Consider the following 12432-nt stretch of genomic DNA (forward strand, 5'->3'; position numbering starts at 1 on the left):
AAAATCACATTGACGTGATTTTGTCTTGGTCCAAATGCTTCTTCATAATACCATAAAATAAGATACATTCAAATAGAGAACATGAATGTAACCTTACATAGATTATCATCTACATTCATAACCTATAAGTGCTGCAAGCAGCATTTTCTACAATCCGTAGTGTATTGGTATATAGGTATAAAATTAACTTTAACATGAAAGATGGGTCCTAGAAGTGCTTAGGGTGGAAGGAAATTATAACACAAACAGTTTCATCAAAACTGAGCAAAATTCATCTGCTGATTAACATCATGTGATGTGATTAAAAAGTCCACAACAGCCGCAATATGGAACATGAGTTGAGGCAGTTTTGCATACTGCTTGTCAACTTACAAATTGCTTATATGCCGGTTATTTTTTTAAATGAGCTTATTATGGAAACAGAAATTTGGTTGCACAGTAGAGTTCTATTAAAAGGCACACCCGATGGTAATCAAGCACAGAGTGAATCTGATGAAGCAACATGTGAAACGAAGCGCCTTTTTGTGTTTAATCTGATCGTAAAATGCTGCAAATCATAGAGGTGTATGCTGAAAGAGTCTTTTGTTAATAGTTTACAATAGCTAAATTGCTATTAATGTTATGAAACAAGCCCAGATCTGTAAATTATATCTGACAAGCGAAATGAGCAACATGACTGGTAAACTTAAGCCCTTATTATAGAATGTAAACCGGAAACAGGAAATAAAAGAAATACAAATAGCCTTGGGTGAATTTTTCAGAGGGGCTGCCGTGCAAAAAGTAGCCTAAAAAACAAAAAATAATTGTTCCGGTTTGTTTTAAAAAGGTGTAAAATGGTCAGTTCAGCTGTTAAGATTCTAGAAACTCCCCCAAATGTAAGACCTTGTATTAAACCATGATTAACAGCTGTTATCTAATTACTTTGAAACATACAATACATTTAAAAATAATGCATGAATAAAACAATGTTCAGCATGTTTTAAGTTGTCCGGCACCTAAACATATCTTCTTGCACCGTTGTCTTCAGACCGTTTTTTAACCACCTGCTGCAGTGAATGTTACTTACCGGAGCTCTGTGATTGGACACCGGCCAACTTTCAAGCTCCTCCCCCTTCTGCCACTGAAACTCAGCGGAGTCAGCAGCCAGCCGTCCAGCGGCAAATTTTCGGGCAAATTATCAAACTAAGGTTAGTAAAATAACCGCTTTGATTGATCAAAAATCATTCCAGAATCAACATGTGTAACATTTGTTGTGTTTTCTGCACCATTTATGTCGGTTACAGGATAAGGAAAGCCCGAAAATGAGTCAGTTTAAGGAGCGCTTCACGACTCTGCTCCATGAGAAGAACTTTGTGACAGATCAGTTGGCGAAGCTGGAGGAAAAAACGGGAGTGCAGAGAGAGTATATCGCTTTGGGTATGTTAACGGCTCGGTGAGAAGGAAAGCAGACGTAGTTTAACAAACTGTAATGCTTCAATGTATGTTATACTGTAACACACGTCAGATAAATGCCAAACATGCTTTAAGGGGCTTAACGTCCCCCCCCAAAAAATTAGCTAACGTACATTCTTCACGTTTAGCTAGCAAACAATCCAACGTTAGCTCTTTTAGCCGTTAAGTTTCAAACTGCAACTGGCAACCGGCTGTGGTCACACTGTCGCGTGCCTCTGACTTTTGATTGTGGTTTCATATCCTGTGGCATTGTTAACTGGCTCCTTTTATCACCATACCTCTCAGACTCGAATACCAAAGTTCATCCAGCTCAGACCTTTATGCTACATTACAAGATAAGTTGGTGCATAACCCTTACACACACCTATTTGAGCATATTGCTGCCGAAATAAACTGCTTCTGATATAGCAGGGCCACCAGCTGGTCCCTGGGGTATTTTTATCACATCCTGAAATATCCAGTGCAATGAATGCAGAGATGGAAGGAGATATAGGATGACTGGTTATTCAACTGCTGGCTGCTCTCAATTAGCTTTTAGGATTTGTGTTTTTACACTGCTCTACTGTCAGTTTGCACAGTAGATGTCAATACAAGCTAATCACCTCAGGCTATATTATCAATGTTGTGTGTCTGCAAAGCCACTCAGCTACAGGAAACATGTTACCCAGTGTGACCTACTTTTTAACCCACTGTCTTTAATCAGAACTACTTTACACAAATGTGTGTTAACTACACAACATGAGGTGCATTTAAACAACCGATTTTAAGGTCACAGATGAAGGTATTTTCTGTGGATTTTGAATGCTGAAATATGTTGTAAGTATTTTTTATTGAACTATAGCAGACCTGAGGCCTGTACTACGAAGCAGGATTTGCAGTTAGCGAGGTAACTTCAGGGTTCACCCTGGGATATCAGTACTAGTATAAAGGTGCTTTACTTTGCACCAAGGTAGATAGCCATGGTAACTTATGCTGAACACCTAACCTGCTCCAGAGCAGGCAATGTTTGAGATAAGAGATCAGCCTGTACTAAACACCCCCTACTGACCAATCAGGCCTCTTGATTTAGGAGGTCTGTGAGCAGATCGTGAGAGGGAGGAGGGAGAGAGATAGATAAAACATTTCCGCTAGTCATGAAAAGTATTCATCCTGCTTCACTGATATACATCTACAACAGAGACTGATAACAGCACTGAAGCCTTGTACTTTTAAGTTTTGAAAGTAAGGTTTTATACCGCTTTAAATTTTGGTTTTATATGTATTTTTATTTGCTCCATAAGTCCATTTGATATGGCTAGGGCTGGGGCTGATCAAGGCTGGAAGAATAAGTCTAAATCTGTCATAAACGCAGAAAAACATGTGTGTTAGTTTAGTCAATAAATCGTGCACTAATGATGGAGCAGTGATATTATAGACTTAATTTGCGCATTTACAGTCTGCATTTTTTGCCAGTTGTCCTCCTGCATTCAGCAGCTGCAGCTGAGATTTTAGTCTGGATAATTGGAAGCTTATTCCAATAGGCAACTGGACTTGCTTGAAGTTCTTGAAGACATTTCACATCTCATCCAAAAGGCGTATCCAGTTCTAATCTGGCTGGTGGATGGAGCTAGAAATATAAGCCTCTGTAGCTGTTGTAATCAAGTGAGAGTCTCTCGCCTTTCGGATGAGAGGTGAAGCATCTTCAAGAAGTTCAACCAAGTCCAGTTGCCTTTTGGATTAAGCTTTGAAATACTATGACCTGGATGACTGAGAACCTTCACAGACATGTTTAGTCTGGATAACGTCTAACTTCTTCATATTTTCTAATATCATAGTCTGAGTATGTAAAATGTGCCAATCAGCTGACAGCAGACTTGTACTTATATGGGATTGGTCCTCCGCTGCAAACAACTCCCTTTTTATGTGAATGCGCTCATAGAAACCCTTGGTTGACTTACTGAGTTGATAACCGGCCTCATGTGACCGCTTAGCGCGATCTCCTTTGTCAGGGTTATTGACGCCAGATAACCAAATGATACCCTGGGTATGTTGAACTCGCTCTGTAGTACAGCATTAAAGCCTGGCTGATATGGGCTCTTGCTCACTGATATTGAATTAAGAAGTTTCACCTTTTTTTGGAAACAATCAGATATTCATTGCTTAGCATAATAAACACAACAGCTTTGGAAAAAAATCCTTTGAGTTTGGTTTTGACAGATCAGTGACCAAGATATGCACCAAGTCCTTTAACTGCTGAAAAATAGAAAGTAGTAGAAATTGTGTCATGTGGACAAACTGTGTAGTAGAAATGTTTGATTGTACAGAAAATCATGAACAGTTTGATAGTGAATTTATAGTTAAGGTTATTTCATTTAGCCAGCATTGGGACACTACAAACCCCAGCTTTAGGCTTAACATACCTCTATAACACATTACATACACAATACTTAACTGGCTTGCAAAACAAATACTGATAGTTGTATGTAAATACCACCTCTCAACTCTTATCTTATCTTACCCTTCTTTTAGCAAATGGCAGAACCAGACAGCCGTCAAATTATACAACAACCTGATCTGTTTTCAGAAGTGTGTTTTGGTCACAGCCATTAATATCATACTTTGGCCACAGTGCATCCTTGTTATGAACATGTACACTGATAATGGGTTGCATACAAGAAATGGTACTTTCCTGTTGGCTCACCATAATGCTAGGTTGCACTCTGCCTTGATCTAGACGTGTCAGTCAAACAAGCGGTGTCCCTTAAACTGGCTGCTGTTTAAACGCAAACATATCAAGTTGATAGTGACTCTTTGACACTCTTGGGTGGGAAAAGTCATGTGCTGACTGGATGAGATGGGTTGTCATCTCCACTGTTACTGCAGCCAAATTCACTAAGAGCGCTGTTGTTAGTTTGCTTCCTATATTTAGAGCCAACTTCATCAAATGTGGTCTGAACAAAAGTTTTCCGTGATGATCTGATAGTAAGAGGAACTCCCGCGACTCTGTAATTAATAACTTGAGTCATATATTACATGATTACACAACATTACCCTTGCCCTTGATTTTAGTTTTGCCCCAAGGAAAACACGTGTTTCCATTTAAGGCTTTTAAGTCACATGGACACATTGTTCATTTCTCTGTTTAGAGCAGTTCTCTCTACTCACAGTAAAAAGGCAGATTGCATGGTTGGAAATGTTTGTTGCAGTCTAAAAGATCAGCTTTTTATAATTAATCAGTGACTAATGAAAATTCAGTTGATGATTTCCCTATGCAAAGTGTTGCTATCCAAAAAGGAGTGTCGGCTTATGACAGCCATTTTTTTTCTCTCCAGGGTCCTCCGTTTAAACCAGTTCTTCCAGTTCTGTCTTTATTGAGAGAGATGGGGGACTGGGAATGGCATGAATATTTGTATATGAGCTAAGACTAACAAATGAGATGTAAAAGAGCAGGCCATGTGTAGAACAGTATCAAAGACTTTTAAGGCTCTTGACACTGCATGACTTCATTATGTGTATAGCATTAGAGGTAGTAGGTAATTGTATGTTGAATTTTTTTGTAGTTTTAGTAGCATTATTTTGAATTATACATTGCATACCTGTATTCCTTTCTTGCTGTTAAAGAGATGTGGGATTTGAAATTGTGCCAAAAACATTCATTTTGAATTATCTTTACTTTTGAAAACCTAAGAAAACATGCTTAATTCGGAGAAATGAATCTCCTACTGAGGAGATGCATACGCTATAGTGGCCTGTCAGACTGCAGCATGTTTGCAATGCAGTAACCTTTATGCTGCCAGCTAACAAGCAAGCATATTAAGCCTCTGAGGGATCAAGCATTGCAGCCAAGTTTCTATTGGTAAGGAGTAAGCTGCAGCATACAGTGCAGCTCATAAAGAGCTGATTGTTCTGCACAATTTCTTGGTGTGTAATTTAAAGCAAAGCCTTATAAAGAATAACATCCTACATACTCGGCTGCCTCTTTCTGTGTCAATTCAACCTGTATGAAATCAATATTTTGTTTTTTGAAATTGTCAGGAATGTATAAAAGTAATGATTTTTGCTATTGAGTAATTGATTAATCAACTCGCTCAAATGCTCTGCAGAAAACATTTTATGGTATAATATCTCCCCTGTAAATCATTGTGGTGAATCTCTCCTTTTAATGTTAAAGGCCGAGTTATTTCCTTGTGTGGACTAATACAAATTATGGAAAACCAGTGGCATTTGTGGAATCTCTCACACACACAGATTATAGGCCAGCGTGTTTGACATGGCTGTGTGAGCTTTAGGGTGGCTTTTAAAGTCAACTGGGACTTACTCGATGTGGATACCAGTGTTTGACTTGTGTGTAGTGCTCCTCCTAATCCCGGTACTGTGCTATCCTAACATCCTGCATTAGACACCCTCTGTTGACAACAAATTAAGGTGGCTTGACATCAGACATGTCCTTTAAGTAACTGGATAACCTCACCCTCCCCTTCATGTCTCGCCTTCTGCTCTCACATCACTGCCGCCTCTCGCCTTTCTCCCTCTGCAGGTCTTCTGAGTTTTCTCGGGCTGTACCTCCTGTTTGGATATGGAGCCTCACTGCTCTGCAACCTGATTGGCTTTGCCTATCCAGCATATTTCTCGTATGTATAAACTTCTTTAAGAAAAAAACCCAGAGTAAATAAATACATGAAAATATGCATAGGGCAATAAACCAATGAGATAAGCCCCTTTTTTTATTTATTTACTTAATTGGCTCTAATATTAAGCTCAGTGCAAACATTTAAGTTGTCTTAGCAGGACATGCATGGGTGTATCTTTAATGATTGCTTCATCCTATCAGCCAGTATGCACAATATGAGACTTCATACACATCTAAATGGAATGCAAACATCGTTAGTTATTAAAAGTTATTGATTATTCCAGTGCATATCCTGCTTTGTCACAATATTGGTACAAAAGGGCAACTGTCAATATATTTTAACTTTTAATGTCTTGTACTTTATGGACTACTGACTGTTTCTTTTTCAATTGTAAGTCAGTACTGCTTTAATTTTCAAGTAAAGGTTAGTAGGCACAGATGTAAAGAATAAGTTTGGATTTTCTGTACAAATCAATGTAATCATTCACGTTTTGCAACTGGAGATTAGTAGGCCAGGACATGGGCGTAAAAATAATTGCACTTGCTGCTCATACTGTGTGATATTGATCATTTTTTCGATTTATTGTGCAGCCCTAGGAAACACTGTGAGAAACCTTAAAGACAATTTTGTAGTAAAAAAGTGTCTTTACAGTAACTCCTATAAATCCCGTCTCTAAATATGATTACTGAAGCGTCTTACTGGAATCAACTGAACTTCTAAAACTGTTGGCACAGAACTATGTTCCTTATTACTTGCAAAGGAGTTCTCCCAAGAAGAGATTACTTGGCCAGTTTGGAGAAGAGGAATGATTACATTTGCCAATAAGGATTTCAATATACTTAAGGCAATTGAGTGTTGTACTATCTAATTAAGTGCTGCTTATTTCGAATGTGTATCCTCAAGGTCTAACGATGTTAAGTACATCTCTTGCTTCATAAAAATGTCATGATTTTAATGAGCCTCCTCTAATGAGACTATGGTAATTCATCAAAACCTTAAAACCTACTTTTAAAGCACCCTGCAGTCCAGACTCTTTGACTTTTAATATTTATGTATGTTTGTTATGTTTTTGCTGTGACTCAAAGAAACATGTCCTCCTGTCCATTCAGTATTAAGGCCATTGAGAGCAATATCAAGGAGGATGACACACAGTGGCTGACCTACTGGGTTGTTTATGGACTCTTCAGCATCGTCGAGGCCTTCTCTGATGTCTTCCTCTTCTGGTTCCCCTTTTACTATGCTGGCAAGGTAGGCTCACCTCTTAGTTCATAAACCAAAAAATGTGTTTTTGTGTGAGTATTTTTTTTTGTACTTTTTTGGTGTAATTTTTTCACTCTTACTTGTCAATGAAGTCTGACTAAGTCTGCTTTCAGTTTGAATCACAGACAGTCACATGGTGTTGAATCACTTGAGGTTTGATTTATTTGAGCCTCTATATTGTTGCTTGCCAACAGCACACTCTTGTGGACTCATCCTGTAATGGCAGAGTGAGGAAGATTTGCAATTTTGTAATGTGTCCACACTAAAAAAGTGGACAAAAACTTGCAGTCCCTCAATGCATTGTAGACATTGAGGAGTGAGTGACCCAGCTGCAAAACATAAGAAATTGTGATGAGTCACCTCTAGAGATGTATCTCTCTTGTTGATGTGTTATTGGCACGGGCTTTCCAGGGTGGCAGTAGAACTGACACTCAATTGTTGTCTCATGAACTTAAACATGTATGTTATAAAACCATAGACTGTATAAAAAGGTGGACGACATGACAGCTCCCTAAAAGTGAAGCCAAAACATTTCGAGCGCCCCCTGCTGACTGGCTGCAGTACAGGTCATAAAGCCCGCCTCCTGGGATTGGACATGAGTCAAACTATAAAATCAAAATACACGACAAATACATTTTTCTCAAACATTATAGTTAGTTCTTATCATGCTGATTCACATCCAATTGTTCATTTTTCAGACAAGTTTATTTTTAGTTAGTTATTTGATGCTGTAAAAAGGGTGATTGACAGCTTTGTTGACAAATACAGCCCCTGCAGCCGATCTGTTCCGGATTAGCAGAGTGGAGGAGTCGTCACAATCGCAAGATGGATGCACACATCACGGGGGCTATTTTGGCATCACTTTCGTACAATGAGAGCAGATAGAGATGCGTCGTCCATCTATTTATACAGTCATTGTGTTAAACCCATAGTATATATTAAATGTGAAATATAACGTTTTACTAATCTCATTTAGACACAGTAATTTCCATCCATTATAAAAGTATGTCCAATCCTTTAGTAACCTGAAAAACATCCTTAAACCTTTGACATCATCTTATGTCTAACATCTGCCCTCTGCTCCCTCCTCAGTGTTTGTTCCTGATTTGGTGTATGGCCCCGGTGACGTGGAACGGTTCGGATATCTTGTACAACCGCGTGATTCGGCCATTTTTCCTGAAACATCAGGCCGCCATGGACAACATGGTCAGCGATCTGAGCAACAAGGCGAAGGACATAACCAACACAGTCACAAAGGAGGGTGAGCTAACTGCAGTATACATGCAAGTACAGCCACATTTTATACTGTATATACTGCAGCAACTACTTCTCGCAGCAGACTAACCTCTGCATGAGCCTACACAGGCCTGGGCGATAATAACTAAAATCTATTTCAGGATTATAAGGTTGCTGCCAGAATAGAGTACTACAATTCTGTTCTGCTACTGTACAGAGCAGACACTTTCATTTCATTACTTTGGCGTCCATTGTTGCTCTAAGTAAAACTAGGGTGGGTGGCTAGTAAGGAAATAGGTGTATGCTTAAACACTGCAACGGTTAACACGTTTGACTACTGAGGCAAGCCTAGTAATTCATGGATACATGGTTGGACCTCAACGTCCATTTATGCACAAAGAGAGTAAAAACACTCAGATTGCTGTTTTACTTTAGTGCATTCAAGTTTCAATTGACAGAAGTGGTCCTACCATTATATCCATGTTTCTAACAAAACTGCCCCATAAAAATACATCATTTACTATCTTTAGTTTATTTTTCAGGACAGATCATTTTTTAGAGGTTCACTGTGAGACTGAGAATCTTGTGCAGGTTTGTTTTTTTTAAGTAAAATATTATTTGTTAATCATCCCAGAGGTAAATTTGGCTATTAACCCAGGGTTGCATGCCCCTAATTATGCATAACTGTAAGCCCTGTAGAGTTGTCGTTAATGGAGAAATTAGCTATAGTTCTATTTTTTGCAAAAGGCTGTAAACATGTCAGATTCCAGTATAAGTTTTATTATGGGGCCTACTGGGGATGTGTAAAAGACTAAGGTGTCTGACATAACTTGTTTCAGCCACGCTTTGGTCTAGAGACAAGCATTTACTGCCCCAGTGTCAAGTTGTAGCTAACAGTGAGGCTGCTGGATGACAAAACTCTGAGACTTTGCTTCGTTCTTGAGAGCTGTTACTGAAGCTTATACTGAACACTTACTGTTATATTCACATCTTACTGCTAACTTGACTCTGCTTTAAGAACTAGTGCACACCTGCCACGCAAGGCATGCAGGCACACGTTACTGTAACTGCTTAGCACTAACTTCACACTTTCCACTTTCCAAATGCATCCTCTTCCCTCCTACAATATGTTTGATCCTTTTTTTGCAATTTTGTAAAAAATGTTTTCCTTTTTTTTCCCGTTCCATCAGCTGTTAACCGGGCACTTAACCACGACAAGGACCAGTGAGGGACATGGGAAGGCTTTGTGTGTGTGCAAGGGTAGTTGAAAGATTGACTGAATGAGTTTGTGCCTGTGCTTGTTGTTTCGCTCTCGTTTGTCCTCCCCTCCGTTCCGTGACAGATGATGACGATCAGCCCCCCGTCATGTGGTGAACTGAAGCGTCACACTCCTGAAAATAAATGAAGGCTTGTTTGTGCATTTGTATCAGTTTACTGCCATCGGTACTGCCAAGACAATCTGTGAAACTGTAACCTTTTTTATATGATTTCTTTGTTGTAGTGTGACACAATCAGTGGAAAGAAATGTTTTGAATGCAAAGAATCATGAGTGTATACCTGCAGGTCTCAGCAGCACTGCCAGTTTATCAATATTATTTGTCTAACTGAGCTATTTTTCACAGGTTATAAAAGCAGGTTGTCTTCAAATATGTCCATAAATCGCTTTGTCTAACACTATTATTGAAAACTGGAACTTTTACTTAATCGCACATGTGCAAAGCAGCATTTAAAGTCTGTTTGAGCTATTGGGAAGGTCCTATATCTGTAAGTTTAATTGAATGACTTCTGTCTTTTGATATGTCTTAATTTATCTTCTCATAAGGCTGAAACAATAAAACTGGAATCCTAATGAACTGAGTATCGGTGTCTGCCTGTCTGCATTTAAACTTCAGATTGACCTAAGTTTACTGGTCTGATGCCCTCGCTGCAAGCGGTGTCATTCCTCACAAAATGGGAAATAGGATTTTATTTGGTCCAAATTACAATTTTCATGCACCACTGATTTCTGTAATTGTTTTTTTTTTTTAGCAGTGTCAAGTCAGAGTGATTGTATTTTCTGGATCCAAAACCTCGGTGGATTTAATTCCTTTTGCAGCACCATTTCTCTATCTGCTTTAATAATAAATGTTGCCATTTATTGCAGTGTTGTATATTAAGAATATTTCCCTTAAATGTTTTATTTAACACACCTGAATTTAAGATTATTTTTTTTACATGAACTTCATTTTTTTACCTGATTTGCAGATGTAGATAATTTTGAATTTACCTTAAATATAATTCAAAGTTTGATATAAATTTGTTTATTATTTGTTTCAGGGGGCATATTAATGCCATGCACAATTTCTTTCCCATCCTACGCATCCACTTCATCTTTTGACCTGTCACCGTCAAGCACATTTACCGGCATTCAGACAGCCTAACCACCCACGCTTTAATTTGTGTTTGGCTCTGTATTTACGCTTCAGGGGCTCTGAATGGGAGGCCCTTTGTGTTCGTGCACTGGATGTAATGCATTGGAAATGGTGGACCGAGCCGGTGTGATGACCACACGCCGCCACGGAGAGAGGAAGGCACCCATCTGGAAATGGCTGCTGTGAAGATGGGTCTGCTAGGTGTTTGTTATGTATCCCCTCAGCCACTGGTGGTCGACAGGTTATTGATTAAACAGAAATTGAACACAGAAACCAATTATTACATTGTGTTGCTGTGTGGTTGGGTTAGGGAATTTTTGAAAGAATATTTTCTACAAACAAAACACTTTTCAGCTGGCTCACATTACAGCTGTTTGTCAGCCACACTTATGCAGCTTGGCTTTGCAGATGGTCGGTCTGTTTGTTAGTTCATCCCTTTAATCCAGAATATCAACACCTGTTGAATGGATATTTTTCCTCATGGTCATGGTCCTCAGAGGATGTATCCAACAGACCATATACCACATATATCCTATGACTTTCCCTTATGTGTGATCATCAGGTTGACATTTATGTTTCTAGAGAGGCATCTTCACAACTAAGGGATGGATTGTGACACATTTAGTTAGATATTCATGGTTCCCAGATGAGTCCCAATGATTGTAAAGATTTATTGTTGTTTTCATGGAGCACCTACTAGCAGGTCCAGGTTTTGAGTCATCGCGAGAAATATCTAAACATCTACTAAACTCATTTGCAAAAGACTTCAGACAGACATGAACTGTTTGCAGACGATGGATCCCACACATTCAGGTAAGCTTTTATTTTCCTAATACTTTGGTTTGTGACCAAATATAGTGTGACTAACTACTGGCCATCCATTCTTAACTGTACTTATAATGCTAACTAGAAAATGCTAGCATGCTAACAGACAGTGACAATTGTAAATGATACACATCTCAGCAAGTTAGCATGTTGGTATTAGCATTTAAGTTAATGCAACGCTGTCTGGCACAATCTCTGAGATCTGTTATGAGTGTGTATCTGTGCTCCCAGAATCCTATATTTGCAACACTGTCCTCTTTAAAGGTTTTTTTTAGCAATGTTTTTATGTTCAATTTACGTACATTCACCTACATTTTAGCCTGACGTTTTATTATATACAGCACCCTCAAATTTGCGAGCTGCATTTGAAACTTCTATGATAGCCTTCCCTTACAATGTTAGTAAACAAAGGACCCTGGGAACACTGTGATAACTCTATATGCTAGCATAGCTGTAGACTCTTATTGCCTATGTGTTTTCTGAGAACAAAGGGACTTCTAGTAAATTCATTCCGAAAACATTTGACATTTTGAACTTCTGTCTTACATCTAAATACCTTTAAAGTTATACTTTAAAACAGTTTCATGGGCCTAATTGAGCTCATTTATTCTACTGCAGATGACTCATTTAGGTTTATT

General features: G+C 38.7%; 1 protein-coding gene across 2 annotated transcripts; it reads left to right on the forward strand.

Moving 5' to 3' along the window:
• The first annotated feature begins 1126 nt into the window (after positions 1–1126).
• LOC138591333 (receptor expression-enhancing protein 5) lies at positions 1127–10411 on the forward strand. 2 transcript variants are annotated; one of them, XM_069661895.1, is made up of 6 exons: positions 1127–1187; positions 1284–1416; positions 5969–6062; positions 7172–7310; positions 8415–8605; positions 9749–10411. In XM_069661895.1, the coding sequence occupies exons 2-6, from the start codon at positions 1302–1304 to the stop codon at positions 9753–9755; spliced, it is 546 nt and encodes a 181-aa protein (XP_069517996.1). In that variant the 5' UTR covers positions 1127–1187; positions 1284–1301; the 3' UTR covers positions 9756–10411. The 2 variants fall into 2 exon arrangements, with proteins under 2 accessions (XP_069517996.1, XP_069517995.1); XM_069661894.1 differs by having other exon boundaries at positions 8415–8583.
• The last annotated feature ends 2021 nt before the right edge of the window (positions 10412–12432 follow it).

This window comes from Semicossyphus pulcher, unplaced genomic scaffold (genome assembly GCF_022749685.1).
Source record: "Semicossyphus pulcher isolate SPU_LCO1_2020_fin unplaced genomic scaffold, fSemPul1.0.p SCAF_14, whole genome shotgun sequence".
Lineage (NCBI taxonomy): Eukaryota > Metazoa > Chordata > Actinopteri > Labriformes > Labridae > Semicossyphus > Semicossyphus pulcher.

Coding starts and splice junctions, on each gene's coding strand:
- LOC138591333 (XM_069661894.1), top strand. CDS start 1,302: ATGAGTCAGTTTAAGGAGCGCTTCACGACTCTGCTCCATGAGAAGAAC. Junction 1,417..5,968: donor GAGAGAGTATATCGCTTTGG/GTATGTTAACGG, acceptor CTCCCTCTGCAG/GTCTTCTGAGTTTTCTCGGG. Junction 8,584..9,748: donor CAACACAGTCACAAAGGAGG/GTGAGCTAACTG, acceptor CCGTTCCATCAG/CTGTTAACCGGGCACTTAAC.